Source organism: Mastomys coucha, unplaced genomic scaffold (genome assembly GCF_008632895.1).
Source record: "Mastomys coucha isolate ucsf_1 unplaced genomic scaffold, UCSF_Mcou_1 pScaffold13, whole genome shotgun sequence".
In the NCBI taxonomy this organism is placed as follows: Eukaryota; Metazoa; Chordata; class Mammalia; order Rodentia; family Muridae; genus Mastomys; species Mastomys coucha.
Window position 1 is genome coordinate 65,596,988 of NW_022196895.1, and position 21,174 is coordinate 65,618,161.

Genomic DNA, 21,174 nt, shown 5'->3' on the forward strand with positions numbered 1-21,174 from the left:
TTTTAAATCCATGTGTCCCTTTAGTGATCCTCTCCTCATGAGGTGGGTATAGGACAACTACTGTGCCATCTTTCATCATTTGAACAACTGGTGTAGAATTGTATTTGAAGCTAAGCCTTAAGCCCAGCAACCATTTAAAGATGTTCTTCCTCCCTAGTCAGTCAGATAGTATATGTAGCATGCAAAGGAGGACCTCATAGCAAAATAAAGCATAATCAAGCCTTTGGATACCCAGTCCATTCAGTGAGGCCACTAATGGAAGCTTTCTCACCTTTTAGGCTTTAGGGAGATTTAGCTTTTAATTCTTTTAAAAGTTTGTCATTTCCTATCTTGTTCCTGATGCCGAGACTCATTGAGCAAGATGATGCAACTGGAGAGGAAGAAGGTCCCTGTTATTTTGCGATGTAGAAGCTAGAGGTCTGGGTCCAGTGTAACACAAACCCTGGAGATCTGTACATTGTGTTCATTATGTACAATGTTTTTCAGTTGTTTAGTAGGCCACAGAAAAAGATAATAGATAGAAGTACCTGTGTCTGTTTCTGAAGTCTATGAGATGGTTGTTTTTTTTGTTTTTGTTTTTGTTTTTTTTAACCAATGATTTGTAGATTTGGGGATTTTGATCTTTCCTTGATGTCCTGGGTTGCTATAACATCCCTTGACATTTGATACAACCACAGATCAACTTTGGATCCATGTGTATTTGGTTGTTTAGAAAATGAAAGCTATCAGATAAAGCAGGATGCTTGCTTGACCGTTTTGCAATCCTGAAAGCGTCTCCCTTGCGATATTGTGAGTTCTGAAGGAAGCACCAGGAAATAAAGTATGATGTGACTGAATATGACCTCCCCTCTCGCCCCCCCTCCCCCCGCTGCAGAGCTATCCATCCCACTCCTCGGCAGACATCAACTCCAGCCTTCCTCCGATGTCCACGTTCCACCGTAGTGGCACTAACCATTACAGCACCTCTTCCTGCACTCCCCCTGCCAACGGAACTGACAGTATAATGGGTGAGTAGCGCACAGGCCAACCCAGACGCCAGTGGTCCATGGTGGGCTCTAATAATGAAAACCCTCTCTCTACTCTTATAATGGAATTACGGGCAGGCAATAAATATTTGTCACATCACCGAGTGAACAGATGAATGTATTGAGTAGGAATAATCACTGACCATGCTGTGTCACCGTCTTCCAAAGACTTGTCTATATGAAGTTTTCAATTAGGAGTCATTTTAATAGCTAGATGAATTTAACCTTCAGAGAATGTAGCCTTATAGAGCCCTTGAAGAGAAATAGTACATGTTCACATAGGAAAGATGTCTGGCTGACAGTGGGCCCAAAATTATTTCCTGTGGGCTTTGTAATAAGTTTAGGCTCAGGAAGATGGTTGCTGCCAAATGTATCATCTGCTCACATCCTCTGATGTCTGTGGTGATCTCTTTTCTTAGTACAGATGGATCTCTGCCAGTATTGTTTTCATGAGGGAGGAGCTAGTCAGAACATTTAGCTACTCCTAAAGGGAAAAGACTGGTTGGTTCAGAGGCAGCTACATCCCTGTGGGTCAACCTTGACAAGCTTCATTCTGTTGCACAGCACATCTAGTTGTTCAAGGGTCCTCATTATAAGCCAAGACTTTGCTGGTCACCGCTTACTCTATTCTACTTTAAGCCATGTTTGATAGGTGCACTGGGCGTTTTTCTTGTTGCTGTGACCAAATACCTGAGAGAAGCAACTTTCGAGAGGACTGTTTTCTTTGAGCTCATGGTTTGAAGAGACACAGTCTAGCATGGCCCGGGGCCTTGCCTTCAGAGCCTGCAGTGTAAATCATTACATCTTAGTGGGTCAGAAAGCTGAGAACATAAAGGGGCTAGGCTGTCCCCATTGTGGCATGCCTACAGCAGTCTGTGTCTGCAGCCCAGGCCCTGTGCCTCACAGTTTCCAGAATCTTCCAAAGCAGCACCACTGGCTAGGAACAAAGTGTTCAGATGCATGAGCCTGCGGGGGACCGTTCACATCAAAACTGTAACAGCTTGGCCCTTGAGATCATTCACAGAGGGGTCACTGATGAGAAACTCAGGGTTTGTTCTAGAGAGAACATCATGCTGCTGTTTATTGCTTTAGCTTTTTGTACTTTTTTTTTTCCCTCTCTTTTCCTTTGAACTTTGGGAATTGTATGAATCACTTACGTGGGAGAGTTTTCAGTGAAAGAGATGGTATTAAACTGTTAAAATGTACTCTCTAGCCAACCAATGCTGTGCTTCTTTATTCAGTAATTTATTTCACACTTGAGATGAGCCACCTAGCAGCCCTGTCCTATCACATCTCACAGAGAAGCCAATTTAGGAATGAGTTTCCATTTCTGGAACTCTCCATAAGAGAACCTTTACAAATACGTTGCACCAGTCTGACCTTGGAGGGCTCTGGCCCGAGGTCACATGGGAGAAGTTTTATTAGCAACCAGTGAAGTTTGGGCAGATTTGAAAAACAAGAAGAAAGAAAGAAAAGTGCAGAACTGAAAGACTGAAAGGGGCACATTTCGCTTCAGTGTGGTTTGACAAATGGAAAGCCCCTACTGCAGTCATGAGGTCGGTTAGAAAGAATGGCCGGTCATTCATCCTTGTACGTGACAGGTTTCCTGTCTACTTGTGGTTTGAGTCATTTGCTTTTTAAGGAAGATATGGAGGTGGTAGAACGGACCTCCGAGTTCAGGCGAACACATTTGGGCACTCCTTTAGAAAGGACGGTGTAGGTAGATCTCCAGTCTCTCTGTGAGTGAGGCATATGTCACTAGGTAGAAGAGGGATTGTGCTCCAGGGTATTCTCTGTGAGTCTTGAGCATTCTAGTTGCCCAATACAGTCAGGATAAGGGCTGCTTGTTTTCGTTGGCTGCATTGCCATCGGCGTGTGGACAAATGGCAGTAGCCTGAGCACAGTAGAGGGATGTGTGAGCCCTCCAGATGAAGAGCCTAACTTCATGCTAAAGATGAATTTGACTCTATGGATAAGCCTCAAGGTCCTGTTAAGTGTCCAGACAATAGTAAAGACCTCCAATTTAAAAAGAAAAAGAAGAAACTCTTAGAGCCCAGACAAAGGATTTCTTTAGGAAATTTACTCCATAAATCATTTCACAATAATTAGTATTCTCGTCAAAAAATATTATTAGGAAAAAATATTTTAAAAAAGCATCATCATATCTTAGAAAATAAGTACATCTGATAACTCAGCCTTACAATGAAAATATTCTTATTAAATTTGCATAAATATAAAAGTTACTTTAATGCTACATTAAGGGAGAAAGTTCTTGAATATTCCAGTGTGCTCTGCCTTAAAATACTGTCCTCTCGAATTCCTTGTGTGCAAATGCCGAGGACCATTGAAGACCAGTTGTATGCCTTATCCTCCTGGTGCTCTGGCCTTCCCGTGACTTCATGCCATAGTCTCCTCGGCTTTGGTTTGGCATGTGGAAAGAGGCCGTGATGGCAGCATCTCCTCAGAGCACGCAGAGAAGCATTCTCTTCTGAAGTCACTGTGTTTCTCTAACAAACAGTGCTGGCTAATAAGAGACATCTGTAGACTTTGAAAATATTTGGCCTATACTCACTCATTCTGAAATGCAGGAAATAAAGAAATACTACATTGCCTGTATCTCAAAGAACAAACAGGGCTAATTAAATAATTGGTAAATAAGGAACACATAGCCCAACACATGTTTGAGATTACACACATGATCCTAGAGAGAGAGAGGAAAAAAAACAGAAGAGCGAGCACTTATGCCATAAGAATGGGTCCAAGCACTAACACAAGGACAACCCCAGTTTTCAAATTTCCTTGGCACAAAGTTGCAAGGCACTGCAGCTCTCTGAAACATGGCATCGATAGCTGCAGAAGCTTTCTGGATTCAGAAGGCTGTCCTGTGTCTCAGGATCATGAGATAATATCCCACCGTGGTTGTCAGCCATTGTCCTAAACCAACCATAGAACCTCCCAGGATCCATGGGGTGAGGCACAAGCTCTGGAGCTTCACGAGGCCTACATCTCATTTCATGTCCATTTGCTGCATCCCCAAGACGGAAAGTACTCGCTTAGCTTAGGGATGGCTCATCACTTGTCTTGCTGAGACAACTGACCATGCCTTCTTTCTATTTGCTCATTTGTTTCTTTTTTTTTTTCTTTTTTTTTTTTGCTCTTCCATGTCCAATGTCAGTTCTTTTGAGAAACATTTATGAAGCACTTAATGACCTATCCATTAATGTTAAAATATTTCACTGTGGCTTATGGCCCATTCCTGTTCTTTCTAGCAAATACTAGCACATTGTGGAGATTACATCAGCCATTTCTGGATAGGAAGGGCCTTAGAAGCACCCTGGAATCAATGGGGTCCATAAGGCACAGCATAGATCAGTGAGGTCAATAAGGCACATCACGGATCAACGGCACGCAGCTGGTTTAGCACCTGGGCAAGGTGGGGGGAGCTGACCAGAGACCTCTAGGAAGTCAGTTGCATCTGAGCGCTTCTGTGTCATCCCTATGTACCATTTCAATGCCAGGCAGCTGGCTTGTGTCAGAAGTGGTCCAGCCCACATCACCTTGATCCAAGGATGTACTCAGAGGAAGTTCCTAGATGCCGGCTGCAGAGAACAGCGTTTTACTACGGGGTAGTACACTTTGCTGTCTTCCTACCCCATTCTTCGGGAATAATCAGCTCTTGCTGATCAGGAGGGAGAGAACCTTCCGCCACAGGCTAGGTCAGGGAAGTGTCAAGCCCGACAGTCACTCAGCAGTCTGTAGATCCCATTCAGCGTTTCCATCTGTACACACTGACAGCGTGTTCTTTGAGATTTTGGACCACAAACCTTCCCCGTCCCTCACAGGGAATTGGGCATATAACAACATAATGTTTTATAATAGCCACTATTGTTTTGTGAGTCTTTCAGTGGGCTGCCTCCCGACTGTAGAAATAGATGCTATTTCCCACATTTTTAAACCTCAAACCAAATAGTGTTGAAGGAACAGGCTACTAAGTTTGATTTAATGCACCATATGTTAAAGATTACTCTGAAATATCTATCTGGTTCATGAATTCATCTGACTTACAACTTTCACTCCTCCTGACATGTTTGTGTGACACGAAGCATGTTGGGATGTGGCTTTCTAGTACAAACATTATGTCCTTTTTCCCTAGAGAGCTTGGTTTCATAGTAATTTTTTTATTATTATTATTAAACGAGTCACATAACATCCAGCCTGTGTTTTATGAGGATCACGAGCCTTTCAGATGAATTTGGGTGATGAGCAGGCACAGACCAAAGAGTCAAGGTACATTTTATCCAGCAGCTTCCGGGTGTGCAGTTATAGAGACCACCAATGGAGAGCCATAAATGAGTCTGACTTAGGCCTCTCCCTGGCTTCCTGAACACAGCCAGGAGGCCCACCTGTATCCCCATGTATGCCTGGAGACTTTCCCACATGGCCTTAGTACATCACACCCCATGTTGGAGGCTCTTCTAAAGGAGCCTTGGAGGATTGTTGGCCGTGTTCGATTTTATAGTCATCTCTGTGGACAAACTCACAGCGTTGCTATGCTTCTCCTTAGCCCATTAGTGACACGAGGGTCACCGAACATGGTTCAGAAGAGCCTCATCTTGAAGCAGTGCTTGTCTGGAGAACACACCAACTCGTACTTCCCCCGCCCTTTGATGTCCCCTCTTCCCTGCTGCAGGTTATGGGTGCACAATTAAGGGGAAACATATTTTCCAGATCCTGATTTTTCAGAGCTCATCCCCAGGCACAGCCTCGGCCTGGTATTTGGTTTGGGGTGTGTTCTGATGGGAATTACCATTTCCCCATAGCGGACACTCACAGAGGGTGGTCCAGCACTTAGCACAGGATGTGAAACCTTTGTGTGTGTTTCTAGCCAGCAACAGCACCTGGGATGGAGCCCTCTGAACAATACTTGAGCGGCTAGCAGTATCAAACACTCCCACAGAATCACAAAGCTTTTCATAGTTGCTCATCTTCCATTCAAACCTTTGTCGTGCTTCTATGTAAAGGCTGGCTCTTAGGTTTTCTTTTGTTTTGTTTTTCGGGTGGTTGGTTTTTGTGTTTTGTTTTTTGGTGTTGCTTTGGCTTTTTTGTTTTGTTTGTTTGTTTGTCTGTCTGTTGAGCAAAAGAAATTGGTTAGACCCAAAGTAAAATAAACTGGTACAGATAAAGACAATGGGTTTCAAATCTATTTCTGTGACGTGAACATTAGTGATTCCTAATAATATACATTGACAAAACCCTGGTACTAAAATAGCAATGAAGTCCTAAAATACTAAAGCCTGAAAGGCGGATGTGATATGTGTTTTGCTAAGCATGACCCACTTTCCAGTACCAAAACCAAATATTAATCCATTTAAGAATTAAAAACGTATCTCCTTTCTAATGCTGTGTGACCTTCTCTATATTGGTCACATAAACAAAAAGAGACATCTTTAAGAGAGGACCAATCTCATGTTGAAAATGTGCCCGCTCCATGTTTCCTGGAACAGAACAAAAGGCATGCCTGGTGAAAGAGTAGACTGGCCCCAGCAAACTGCTTTGAAATGTAAGCCTTTGGGTTGGGCTGTCCAGCTCTGGCAAGGTAAAATGGCTTCAAGTTAAAAAAAAAATAGTCAGTTCTTATCAGTGGCTTGCATGAATAGCCTTTGTAGTTTTCTGAAACATTTTTATGACCAGATGAGGTAAGGACTTGATTCTATTTTTGATTCAGCTTCCTGGGTCTTAATATCTCTTTGTATAAAGAAGACACTAATAGCATAGTTTAAAAGGCTTGGTGCTTTAAAACAAACAACAACAAAATCACACTGGGGCTGGAGAGTCGGCTCAGTTTGAGCCCTTGTTGTTTTGTGAAGATCCAGATTCAGTTCTTAGAACCTACATGATGGCTCGCAGCCATTTGTAACTCCAGTCCCAGGAGAGCCAAGGCCTTCTTTTGACCTTCTTGAGTACCAGGCATACATGTGGTACATACACACACGCACACACGCACACACCACATACACACACCACACACACATACACGCATGCACACACGCATACATACGCACACACCATAGAGGCAAAACACCCATACACATAAAATAGTAAAATAAACAAGTCTAAAAATGTTTTAAATCACACTAAGAGTATCCTCTCTCTTTGTGGATATTCTAGAAGGTGTTCCTTGGCTTTCCAAGTCCTCGTGATTTATATCTTGAAAATGGATGGTTGCAGGGTTAGATTTTGATTTATAATTTCCATTTTAAAATTGTTCAAAAGAAGTCAATCTTCTGAAAGCTTCTGCTATGGCAATTTTGTTGTTGTTGTTGTTGATAAGCTTTTGTTCTTTTTTTGTTTAGATTCTTGGTTAGTAAATGTGGGGTTTTTTTTTAAACCAGTGTTTCTCTGAACTTCATTCACTTCATGAAGATATGTATAAGAATCAGGCAGATACCATGTATTCTTTTGACTGCAGTCCCCACTTTAGCATATAACAACAAACATATAATATTGCTCGATGAGAAAACAAGAATCGCTCCCATAGATCGTGTAATGCTACACATTGATAGGATGCTCTGTCTCTATAAACCCTCATAACAGTCCTTTTAGAACCATCTTTAGTTGTTTCTATAAAACTCTTTAATACAGAAATTCCCATTTTCATACCAGAAAGAATTTCACCTACTTTTTGTCTTAAATATTTTAATGTACTTGATATGTTTCTAAGTTGCTTTTATTTGTCTAGTTCCATGATATTAGATACACATCCTGAGAATTTGCCCACAACTGTAATCTAGTGTATTCATGTAACTTGTATACATCATATATTGTAATAGGGTAAGAAGAGGTTTGTTTCTCTGAAGGTAATTGTGTTTGCTTTGTGATACAGGTGACACTTTTCAGTGTTCCAGGAAAGAACAAATGAGTCAGAGGGGGATGGGGGTGGTTGTCGAGTAAAGCATATATATGTATATGAGATCACTGAACTGATACACCAAGCATACAGATCTATGGCAGTAACTATCATACCTCAGCTCTATACTAAGCAGAGGTGCTGAGAATGAAGGCAGGACCCGAGAAGCTGTGGATCTGACCTATCCCACCACAGCCTCGGGGCTGGAGGGGGATGATACACGTTACTTAGCTAAAAGGCTCTCCTGTTCAGGAAGCAGGCTAGAGAATTTAAGTGTCTTTATATGTGGGCAGTGAAACTTTGCTTGAATTCATTGATTGACTTCATGTGTCCTTTTTCCATTGCAGTCAACAGTGAAAGCAATTCTTGTAGGACATTAGTAGACTATCCTTAAGTCTAGATGCCAGTGTTGAGGGGATCAGTAGAGGCAGCATCCCCCAAGTCCAGTTAGGGTTTCAACACCACCTAGCCCATTTTTACCACATGGTTGAATGGCACATAGTTTTCAACAAAGGAGTTGACTGTGCTATATGCTGGAATATATGCATTATTATTAACAACACATATACACATATATGTATATATATATGTGTGTGTATATATATACATATATATGGAAAATGTATATGTAAATAATAAAAATATTTTTCTCTTCATTAGCAAGATCACTGTGTGGCACTAAAATCCAAACCTTTTTTACTGTCTATCAAATTTTTCTTTATTTGATGATAGGTATAAATTATTCATGAAGATAACTCAATTATATATTAAGAAATATTGGACATTGAAGACTTTTAAGGTCCTGCACGTGTCACATTATTCTTAGTGATGGTGACCACCAAGGGCTGACTTGGTACGTGCCACCAGAAACTGCTCATCACCAACGTGGGGGAAGTAATGGCAGGGGGAACACTCTGTCTTCAAAGCAAGGTGTCAGGTTTATATTTTATCCGGAAAAAAAAAAAAAAGTAACATGACTATATTTGACATCTACCTCAGCAAACAAATTAATGCTAATTAAAGATTAATGTGTTGTAATTAGCATTAAAAATGCAATTAAATTGTGAGTAAATGGACCAAGAATAGAAAACTGTTAGACGTCTCACTGCCTGGTTTTCATATTCTGTCTTTTGTTTTTGCAGCAAACAGAGGAACTGGAGCAGCAGGCAGCTCCCAGACTGGAGACGCTCTGGGGAAAGCCCTGGCTTCGGTGAGGAAATATTGACTTTGGATTCCACGGGCACCGCTCATAGCAGGGTGAACTTTAATCAGAAGTGGACATATGGAATTTTAGAAAATAAATGCAAATAGCTTTGATTGAGGGTGGGTGTTGTGGGATAAGGATCACTGAGAGTTTTTGAGGGAAAGCTGTCTCTTACCTCCTTTGACTAGCCTTTCTCTTCTTGCTGTCTCATTGGTGCTTAGCCACCTTCAGTGAGAGCCCGGGGCTATTCTCTGGGCCTTCGGGCTCATAGAGTTTTCAGTGTGCATTTCTCCTTTCTCATCTCTAAAGCATTATAGATGCCCGTTGGCTAGCTAAGCCTGACTCTTCAAGAGTCCGTTATAAGATGCTTTGGAAAAGCTACTTGGAAAAAGAAATGACAGCCACTGATGTTCACGAGGGACTTTGTCACTTCCTTGGCACCTGAGGGACTTAAATTCTTTGCTTTGTCCACCCACTGCCTGTAAGCTGGGGTTGAATAATCCCTGCATGCTCCCTAGTGACAAACGGGCACTCCTTATTCACTCAGCTGGAGGGCCGTTCCTTGCAGTGGCTTCAACCATTTATGCTTTGAAGAAGAAGTTTGTTCTCCTAAGATGTGTGTCATTGGTTGCTTTTTTCCCTCCCATGGTGGGCATAAAATAAGTTCAACTAGTATCAGCCTTGGGTTCTAAGGGAAAGTACTCATTTAGTCTGGGCTCTCTTGTGGCCTGCTTGCCAATGCCCTAATTACAGTAGACACAATACTTCCCAGCCCCTTGTTTGGTAGAGAAAGGAAGGAAAATGAGAAGCACTATCCCTGGGGTTTGCCCGGAGCCACTCGGCCAGTTTTGGGTGGGGAAGGGATTGGACTTGAAGCTGGCTTACCCCCAGTTCTGGGTCCCACTGTCACGCACTTCCACAGTGGTTCTTTTGAAAACCTGAAGTAACTGTTGCATTTTTTTTTTGTTTTGTTTTGTTTAGTTTTGTTTTGGAATGTTGAAAGTACAGTTGAATGTTGCATGCATTTTGTGACTTGTGGGTTTGCAATGAGAACTGCATGGATACTTTTGTCGTTGTTTAAAAACTGTTTATTCGAGATCAATGAGAGTTTCTTTTCGTCTCCACTGTTTTAAGATCTATTCTCCTGATCACACGAACAACAGCTTTTCCTCCAATCCTTCAACTCCTGTTGGCTCCCCTCCTTCACTCTCAGGTACTGTGTTCTAAACTCCACTTCACAGCCGTAACAGGTGACAGAAAACACCTTCTATACACTCAGTGCCTATAGAGTTCTCGACACATAGCCTGCCCTGGAAAAACAGGATGGGTGGATAACAGATTATAATCTGAGGGCACATTGGTATCCATTTTTTAAAAATTAGATGACAAACCATTTCTAGAACTCTTCTTAGTTGTACAGATGTTCAACAGCTGGATCACATATTCCAATAAAATCTCTCAAAAAATAGTAAATGTAGTCATGAATATCTAATACTTAATTACCAAATATAGGCTATGCAAATGAATCCTTCCCTGAAGGCATTTTAGCCTTCTTCCCTAAATTGAAAGACTTAGAGGAAAGTGCAATTTTGTATATGAATTGTTATGTAACTGTAAAATAGAGAGATGTCTGTCTCTTAAATGAAATAAATTACTATGATGCTTGGCTTTTAGTCCCATGACTTCAAGTGGCACGGTTCTATTGTAAATCATTTTACTTTTCCAAGGTATGCTGAGTGATCTACGTTCCTCTTTAGGTCACATGACCTTGCTCCATGCATCCGTTCATTGGGAAGATGGGGAGGTGGTTTCCGTACAAAACTGTCACGTGTATACCTGACCTTACTGGGATTTAGAAGAGATTTGCTCTGCCTAAGCATTGTGTCCTTGAGTCCTGTGCTGTTCCCTGTGGGCAGCCCTCACACGCCTCGCCTCCCCGTAAGCCGAGCTCCCTAGTAGAAAGCGAGAGGTTTCAAACTGCGGAACCAGTCTAAGAAAGGATGGCTGCAGCCAGATGGGATGGCAGCCTCTCTGGTGTAGGAAGTTCACAGAACAGGACAGGGAGAGGGTCACCTGGGTCTGAAGTCAGTCTGCTCTGGGTGACCAAACTGAAACCAGGAAGAAGCAGGCGTTTTAAGATGGTAACAGAATACCACCACCATCCACCCACGCCAACCCACCCCCTCGTCCATAGCACAAATGGAAAGGAAAGCTCAATGTTGTGCTGTTCTGTCTTGGCACCAGAGTCTTAGGCTCTGAAAAAAAAAAAATCATCTCAAATATCAATCTCCAAACCCAGAGGAGGAATGAGTACAAAGGACTCGAGACAATAATGGGAGGGGAGGATGGAAGCAGGTGGAACACCACGTTCACCACTTCAAACAAAGCAGCTAGTTCCGTGCTCTGGAAGTGTGGGAACAGCTAATGTCAGATGTCCTGGTTTTATGCATAAGAGTACCCAAGTGCGGGAGGGCTGGGTGACTTGCCAAGGCTGCGCCAGTGACAAGGACAGACATGAGTGCTCAGGAAGCTGGTGCGCATGCTCCTGCTGTGGCTCTGCGCATGCTCCTGCTGTGGCTCTACTGTATGTGAGGTTAGGGAGGAAGATGGACAAACCTGCAGCGGGGCCTCAGGCTCCGCAACCTGCTCTAGGTAGAAGGCTCCCGAAACAAGTACAGGGAAGCCACTTTTCTGGGTCCTCGTGATGCATTTCCAAAGACCACATGTTAGGAAGAAAGAACTTTTATAAAGATATAAATAAGGGGACAGATTGCTATTTTCACACCAACGGTTCTGTCCAAATTCTGTCAAGAAAAGTAATTGAACAAAATATCCTATTTTTGTTTAGCATAAAAATACACAGGCATACCCAAAAAAGACGAAAAGAATGTATTTTAAATGTGCAGGCAGCACCAGGGCACAGGATCTTGAGAGATCACAGTTATATTTTTTTTTCCTTCTTTTGAATTATAAACTTTATACTTTTCCTATAGTTGGTATTAATATTGCACCAGGGCACAGGATCTTGAGAGATCACAGTTATATTTTTTTCCCTTCTTTTGAATTATAAACTTTATATTTTTCCTATAGTGGGTGTTAATATTGCAATGGTTTTCAATTTAAAAGTGATTTTTATTTTGTAGGTTGGGATATAGGGAGTATATTCTGAAAGGCTCTTTGGAAGAAAGTATGTAGCCCTAAATGTTAGGGAGTTTTGTATCTTCCTCTTTAGAGAAGTACTGTGAGCTAACCGTATTTGCTTCAGAAGTTCCTGAGGGGACCCATATAAAGAAAGAGCATGTGTTTACTAGCATGATCCCCCATGTAAAGAGCCTGTGCTTAGCATGATCCCCCATATAAAGAGCATGTCCTTAGCATGATCCCCAGCTCCAAAATAAATCATAAACAAACACGTGTTTAAAGGTTTATCTCATCCCATAGACATTTTTAAAACAAGAGTAAAGTTCTCATGTATCCACAAGGGAGTTTTGGTTGGACACAGTCTGACCTCCAGTAAAGACCTAGCCCTCCCCCACCCTTCTACATACCCTTGAAAACACCACAACTTTCCCATCTCCAGTGGCAGATGTGTCTCAAAGGAGTCCTGCTAGCTAAAACTTAAACCCTGTAAAATATTCCTTTGAACAGAGCAGACCCAGGATACTGGGAGCCAGCCCACGAAAGATTACACGTTTTACCTTTAAAATATGTCCCCAGCCTTCAGATTTTCATCTGGGAAGACTAAGTGTATTTATCATATTGACGAATAGAAATCAGCATTGCTTCCTTTTTAAGTATCGGTGGGTTTAAGTGCACACGGATCTCACTGTTTTTCTCATTTCAATATCAGCAGGAACAGCTGTTTGGTCTAGAAACGGAGGACAGGCCTCGTCATCTCCCAATTACGAAGGACCCTTGCACTCGCTGGTATGTCGCCTCTTGGGTCTGACACTCACTGCTCAGGTTGTCCTTCCTTCTGTCTGCTCTGTGGTGCTTATTTTCAATGATCGCTATTTGAGGTCGTCATGAGGACCACCAGCTTATCGGAGCCGGCATCATTAGGATGCTCCTCTCTGTTTGGAGATGGTGATGTAGATGCGTCAAGACTAGAAGCTCAGGGCTCCAAATACCTAAGGCCCGATAGGAGATAAAGAATCGACCCAGGAGCTTAGGATAGTGCTCTCCTCCATGCTTCTTTGGGACACAATCCAGAGCAATGAGTACATAAGTGTGAAGGCTGGGACACTTGAAGATGCTATCTTTCTCCTCCCTGCCTATAAGGTAACAGTAGGCCATTTCCTCCTAACCTCAAGCAAGAGGCCTCCCGTTTACATCCCCATCTGCTGTGGTTCTTGGAGGAAGAAATCCAGCAATTTGACTTGAAAGGCAGTGACTGCTCTTCAGGGGAGATAGCTGAACAGTTCCATGGGCCTAAATTCATATTATAAATGCTCGCAGGATGATTCAAAGTCTGGCACTTTTTTCTTCCTCAGTTTAGGGTGGGTGGAGCTGGAATTATGCAAGAAGCAGCCCTGCACAGTGCAAGCCTGGTGTGTGCCCATGAGTCAAAAGTAAAGTGGTGGGCAGCCCAGTTTGCCTTGGGATTGAGTTTTCTGCTTTTCTTGCATATTTTGAGACGAAACACTGAAGAATGCATTTCCCTATCTCCACCCATGTGAGCCTGTCTATGATGTAGGGGGCTACTGTCTTCCTTTTCAACTTACTTTTTAAAGGGAAATCTGCAGATGAAAACACAGAGACGAGTGTCTTCCTTCCCCGTCCTTTATGAGCCAGATGAGTCATCTAGCCGTGCACGTTAGCCAATAAAGACAACAGCCCAGAGAGCAAACATGGCCACTGCCTAGCTCTTTCATTGATAGACTCCATCCAGATAGCTTAGTTGTTCTAAGTATTTAAACCTCTGCAGGCTCTTCTCCAGAGCCTAGCCGTCAAAAACCTGGCTTTATTCAGCCGCAGAACTGAAGAGATTGGTGCATAGCTGTGGACCACAGCTTGGCTTCCTCATACATTCTGAACACTCACAGGGAGGGATTCCTGAGCTGAGATCTCTCCCTCCAGCAGAGAACTGTTCACCAGGAAGTATGTGAGACACCTAGATGATTTTTTTTCATGCTTACATTGACCCAACTATCTACCACCAAAATCTGTCTTTTACAGATTAAAAATTGTAGACTCAGAGAAAGTTAGTAATGCTCCTTCAGTCAGGTAAGTAGCTGAGCTAGCAGGCTACGGACGCCATACAACTTCCAAGTAGCAGGGCTGCCAGGCTAGGGACGCCATACAACTTCCAAGGCCACCAAATCAAAATGTTCTGTACCATAGACTAACTCCATTAGACACGCATTCTTCCTGCAAGTATAGAATAATTAGAAATTGCTTTTCTCATGCAGTAGAGCTGGTACGTCTGTTTGCGTAGTGATTTGGAAACCAGAGGAGAACAGAGCATGTTCTAGTACAAAACTGCACTAGAGTGAAGATGAAAGGAAGGAGGGAGGTAGAGGAGAGAAGGGAGAAGAGAGGTAGGGAGGGAGGAGGGAAGGGAGAGAAGGAGGGAAGGGAGGGAGGAGAGGAGAGAAGGGAGAAGAGAGGTAGGGAGGGACGAGGGAAGGGAGGGAGGAGAGAAGGGAGGGAGGGAATGGAAAAAAAGAAAGTAGATTCCAACACTGACTACTACTGTTTGGCAATAAGACACAGAGTAATTAATTCACTTAATTTTTGAGCTTCATTTTTCATGTCTGTATGGAAGGAGCACCCCTGTCCTGTCTATGAATACATGTTTAATATGCACTGATGAGATGGTGTATTTTAATGTGTACACTGGCAAGCAGTAATTGATGTATATTAATCACAGTAAAAAATGAAGACAAAACTATGTACATTTTCTTCACTGTTACCTATAGCACAGGCCTTATAGAGTTGAAGAAAACTAGGATTCTAATGTCTTAAATGGTGTGTGAGGGGGTGATTGGCTTTTAATTGCATACGGTAATGAATTCTCTGCTGCCGCGTATGGTCTTGGAAATCAGCTGTAAGTTCTGGGTAGGTGATCACTCGAAATCTTTGTTATTCTTTAGTCCTGTGCTTTCGTGGCACTTTGGATAACAGAATTTTTAAAGATATTTTTACTGTAACAATCTCTGAGCCCCTTCCTTACATGCACACATGCAGGTTAATATTGATAACAGATTAAAAAAAACAAACAAACAAAAGTATGGCAGGAAGGGGGCTTAACATTGCCTAAACCTTTACCTGTCTCTGACTTGAAGAAAATTTGAGTCAAAAACCAAAAATAGGTCATCTTTCCACTACTAATATTTTAGCCTTTCAGTCAGCGCTTGCCAAAAGTGTTCCTCAAATTCAATGTATGTTTTCCTCTGTTAACACAAATCTCAGTTCTCTTTCAAGCTAATGGAGTCCAGTGTAGCATATGTACATAATAATGTCCTCAAAGAATTATTGAATTTACTTTGTTCATGAAAAATAACACCGTAAGTTTAACATTAACATTTTCCACCAGTTTTCTAGGAAGGACATTATTTATTTTTATTATTGTTCTAAGGAAGCAAACTTTATTGGAAACATATATTCCGAAACCCAAAGTGGTCTGTAGCAGCCCAGGATTCTGCTTGTGTAACCTGTGTGTGCATTTCAAACTAAATCAGATTTCACTTCACTTACAAACCAACAGCAAAGCCGAATCGAAGACCGTTTAGAAAGACTGGACGATGCAATTCATGTGCTCCGCAATCACGCAGTGGGCCCGTCCACAGCTGTGCCCGGTGGCCATGGAGACATGCACGGGATCATCGGACCCTCTCACAATGGAGCCATGGGTAGTCTGGGCTCAGGGTATGGAACTGGCCTTCTCTCAGCCAACAGACATTCACTCATGGTAAGTGGACTCTATTTATGTAGAATTAAAATTGGCAAGTGTAAATAGTACTGCTACTGTTTTTCTAAGAATCACTTTATTGGAGATATTATTCATTATATGGATAACTCACGGATTGATAGTATACAGTTCGGTGTGTTTGAGGGTGTTCACAGGATTGCATGATTATCATGACAGTCTAATTCTAGAACAGTTTTGCCTCATGTACAAAAACGAGAAAGCCACACAACCATCGAACAGTTGTTCCCCCCACCCTCCTTGTATCCCCAACTCCTGCAATCACCAAGTTACTTCTGCCCCTGTAGATTCTGGGCATTTTATTGAAACGGAACTAAGCTACCCATTGGCTTTTTTTGATTAACTTCTTTCACATTATCGTTTTAAGGTTTCTCTGTGTTTTAGCACATACTATGGTTTTATTTGTTTTTCTTGCCATTCTATAGAGCACCTCACATTGGCCACTTACCAGCTGACCGATCCTACGTTTGCCTTTTCTCTTTGACACTTGTACACAGACACTCCTACGAGTACTCATGCACAAGTCTGTATAAGGGCATGTGTTTTCATTCCACACAGGTATTAGTGAGTTGCTAGATCACTGCTTGTAATTTCAGTTATTCATCTTGATAACTTTGATCAAACACACAAGTCAAGTTCACGTTACATCACTGACATTCCAAATATGAGGGTGGTTTGGTCTGTCTTTAAGAAACTTAAATGATGCCTTTCAGTCTCAGGGTTGGAGGCTGGAAATCAGTTGTCCATTTGCCTTTTGTGGGGGAGGGGGATAGTCAGAGAGCGTTTATTAGAAAGCTATGAAGTGATAACAATGAGCTGACCAATGGTGTAAGTTTCACGCTATTGCTGAATTTTGAGTAGTTCTGCCCCTTGCACATAGCTGGTGGTAAGCATGCTGCTGCCCTGCTTGACCCGTGTCCAGTTTCCAGGTTGCTTGCTTGGGTGAGGTCCGTTCTCCGTTCTCGGATGCAGCTTCTCTCACTTGGGAGTGCTTCCAGGAGGAAGTGCAAAATAAGTGCAGAACCCCACGCAGCCCTTTGGTGCTTCTTCAGTTTCTTTTCATTCAAAGACCAGGATGCAGAGTGCCACCCTGCACAGTATAATACTGAAACCTGCAACCGATTAGAAACCAAAAAAAAAAAAAGTGCATTCATAAATAGAAGCAATGAACTCACTTCTAAAATGTGGAAAGATATATTTGAATGCCGATGCTAAATCTTTTTTCCTTACTTTTTTCTTTATCTTGACCTCTACCCTAAAAATCCATCACTGAGTAAAAATTGTTTGCATGTTCATTGGCAGTTGCTAAAGAGTTTACAAAGGCAATTCTAGATTTTAATTTAGCCTGGCCTCAGGTAATGTGTTAAACACTAGGGATGCATTTAATATGAGGTTTTCATTTGTACAGCTTTCTTTTTTTTTTTCCCCCTGACTGCAGTGTTTAAACAACACTGCTTTTAATTAAGAAATCTGGCTTTATTAAAATCCAGATCTGCGCCTTATAACCAGTTATGTATATCTGCTCTCAATCAAGAGAAAAATAGACTAATTTCTGTAGCTATGTTCACTTTGCATATGTTAGCCGGATACGGCATGCACCCAAGACATTGATGTAAAAACTGTCTTTTCCATAAATATGTAGTTTGTTCTTAAATACCAGATGGAGGCTAAGCATTTCTTTAGTGTATTAAACTGTACATTGATGCTTTTTGGAATTATTTCACCTTTGAGTTGCCTCTTTTGAGTCTGATTCTGAGATGGGACAGGAGGAAAAAGGGGGCTGAGGACAAAGAAACACTAGAGTTATTTTTGGAGAGGGAAAGTCGAACTGACCCCAATGGAAAGTAAAAAGAGAGAATAGATCTGAATAACTTTAAGAAGGCAAATGATTGGCCAATAATATTATACAGACACCTCTTGGATGTGGTTGCTGGGGCACTAAGTAGAAGACATAAAGTTGTCAGTTCTACTGATTTAACTAGACTTCCCTCTCACTCCAAGGAGGAACTGTAGAGCCAGCTAGATCATGGCCTAGCTCCAGAGATGTGTGTGTTCAATCCAATAGAGGGCTTATCACCTTCTTCACTTTCTAGAAACCATGCAACATGTCCCTAAAAAATCCGAACTCTTCGCAGGCATGAAAGAGACTGGATTGGCAAATCTTTTCTCAACAGAAACCCGTATGAATTCTCAAACCAAAACCTAAGAACAAAGGAAATATTTTTTGAATTTTGAATTTAGTCAGTGTGAAGTTAGCCTTTGACCATTTGACACATTCCACAATTAAAAAAAAAAAGTTTTGAGAGGAAGCAAAGAAAGAAAAAAAGAAAGAAAAAAAAGAAAAAGAAAAACCCCCTCTACCCCAACAACAACAACAAAAATTCAAGGAGGATGCTGGTAATGCTTTCCACATTTGGATTTTAATACATGAAACAGGCGTTCAAACTTTAGCCAGCTGCAGGAAATAAAGTAGCGGTGGGAGGTATGTACAGGAAGCAGGGCAGGAAGGGCCAGGAAGAGGCCGACTCTCCACTCCACACCTTCCTTTGTTGTTCTGGAGTGGAATTGAGGTGTAGAAACTTGAGACTCATCCCAAGGCTGGTTTTGTTTTGAGTAAATCTCCCTTCTAACTCTGCCTTCTGATTCCTCCTGATTAAAGAGTAGACAACTCCAACTGGTCTCCACTCCCTGCCTCCTGAATATCATAACAAAATGGCCTAGTACGCTGGAAGGCAATGGGAGCCTTCCTTTCCTCACCAGCTTGACTGGTGGGGACCACTGTGGTCCTGCCTCAGCTAGTGCTCACATATTGCACTTAGCTTTGAATCTCAAAATGTCCTCTTTGGTCTTCTGTAATTCACTAATTATTCATACTAGGAAAGGGATCCCACCTCCACCCCACCCCACCCCCCACTTCGACTGGAGTGAATGGCAGATACTCGGGGCTTTCTAGATAGCATTATTTGACCGCTTTTACTTTCTCAGAAACCTCGAAGGAATTTCCATGGTCTGTAAGAATAGGATCAGCTCCCTAGCTCATCAGTCAAGACTCTTGATCATTTACCAAAATCCTCATATCTCGCCATTCCATTATGCAAAGGTTTTCCAGCCAGAGCAGTGTATGCCCATTACCAGAACTGGCCCCGTTAAGTACTTCGTTTGCATTCGTCCCAGGTTCATCCACCCTGTCCACGTCTCTCTTCTCACCCATTGTCAAAGTTCCGACAAACCCTTCCTCTTCCAGGAAGCCATCCGTTGCTTCTGTTTATAACAGTCATTTTCTGTATCCCCAGCAGAATGAGTCATAACAATTCCAGGTAGTTATCTTTACCCAGCTTCACACGGCTGTGCATCCTTTAGAGGTGCCACTTTGCTCTGCCTGGCTGCTGGTATGGTCTTTGAGTGCCACATTTTCTATGTGCCCTCCCTCCCAGGGAATAGACTAGCTTGACCCCTCTGGTCTAGGCTCTGGTCACAGCATCTCAGGTGGCATTCCTAAAAGTCCAGCGAGGGGTACCATGTTTGCTGTTGGGGTTGGTGATACGAGCCTCATGAATTCAAACAAGTCAAGACTACAGCTCCCTTTAAGTCAGGAGACCTTACTCCAGGCTCCCTGTTCTGTTTTACTGTCATACCTCCTTCGTGGACATTGTAAACACACCTTTCCAGAACTCATTTTTGGTGGAGAGTTTGTTGGATCTTGCTAAATGGTGGCTTGGTAGAAGAAGGTTCTGTGTATTTTATGGGTCAGGCTTGCCAGAGCAACTTTCTTCTCTCCAGTTGGGGGGTTGTGGGGAGGGCGGGGAGGGGGCGGGTGTAGCATGCTTAGGGGAAAACATCCCTGTCAAAGTACCTCCTTCCTAAGTCACCATGTACATGCCGACTGGCCAAGAGTTGTAAACTCTTCCCTCTTGAACCCCTGAGGACAGTTTTAAGTCATTAAGTAAAGTTTCTTACCATAACAGCCTCCTTCCCCGGCAAAGTCAAAACTTTGGAGCAGAGAAGGAAACAGTTGAGTTTGCCTCTTACCTAGTTAGGAAATCTTAACCATGTCCACACACATCTCATAGTTAATCTTGGCATTAAAGTCTGCTCTCCTGCAGACCGCTTTAGAAGCAGCCTTCTGAGGCCAGTTCTCGTCCATATTCACTGGATATTCTTCCTCACAGAGGAAGCCTGAAAAGAAGCCTTTCAAGTGACTTCACAGTGTCTCTTAATGGAACAAAACGGACAACAAACATGTCTTCATGTGGTCCTGTGTGTGCCCCTTCGGTCACCTGTCCATAGACTCAGCGATGCTGTATTTATTTTCCATGTGTAGTGACTCTGCTTCTCAGTTCCTCTTTTGAGTGAATTCTGCTTGTTCATCTCAAGAATACTTGGCTGTGGTAGCTAATGTCAGGTCTGTGCTTAGTCCTGCTCTCTGGTCTCAGGAGGGCTCACAAGCTCGTTGGAAAGAACCACAATCTTTAAACAAATTTCTGTATGCTTGTCCACCAGACCCTAAAAGAAAACAGGGACTCTCTTATCTAGAAGGGACAGCGTCATTAGCTGATTTAAGGAGAAGTGCTCTCTGTTTGGGATGGAGGCGGGGGGGGGGGGCTTTGTCTAGGTGCACTACCACAGAGCTATAAATCCACCCTCATTCCCCCCTTTTTTTTTAAAATTTGAAGTTGGGTTTATATTCTGTTATATTCAGGTTTGCCTTGAGCTTACTCCCTAGCTCAAGGCGGCTTTGAACTCTCAGTCTTCCCTTCTCGTCCCCCCTCCTCCTTCACTAGGCTTACAAGCTTATAGCACAAGACCTAACAGTAGTAACCTCTTAAGAACTCCAGCTGATGAAGAGATAGACCAATCCTGTGAAGCTTGTCTTCCATGCTTGCCCTCCGCTGGATCCCTCCAGTGAAAGTGGGCTTGTGGGTTCACTTTGGGACCCCCAGATGCATTTAGCTCCACGTCCTTCTTTCCAGTGAGTTTTACTTTGGGTTAAAAAAAAATTCCTTCAATGAACTTGTATCGAGGGAGCGGTACCCTTTCTTTAGCTGGCGTGGAGCATGAAGGAACTTAGAGAACGTAAGACTTCATGGGCAAACGGTTTACTTCTGCT

At 42.6% G+C, this 21,174-nt stretch overlaps 1 protein-coding gene across 13 annotated transcripts in view; it reads left to right on the forward strand.

Annotated features, from left to right (window-relative positions):
* The window catches only part of Tcf4 (transcription factor 4), a 345,876-nt gene that overhangs the window by 302,191 nt on the left and 22,511 nt on the right, over positions 1-21,174 (forward strand). For all 13 annotated transcript variants that reach the window (XM_031365973.1, XM_031365964.1, XM_031365969.1 and 10 more), the window contains 5 exons: positions 875-1,007; positions 9,075-9,142; positions 10,271-10,349; positions 12,987-13,063; positions 15,846-16,049. In XM_031365973.1, the coding sequence (XP_031221833.1) occupies positions 875-1,007; positions 9,075-9,142; positions 10,271-10,349; positions 12,987-13,063; positions 15,846-16,049 (561 nt within the window). The remainder of the gene's footprint in view (positions 1-874; positions 1,008-9,074; positions 9,143-10,270; positions 10,350-12,986; positions 13,064-15,845; positions 16,050-21,174) is intronic.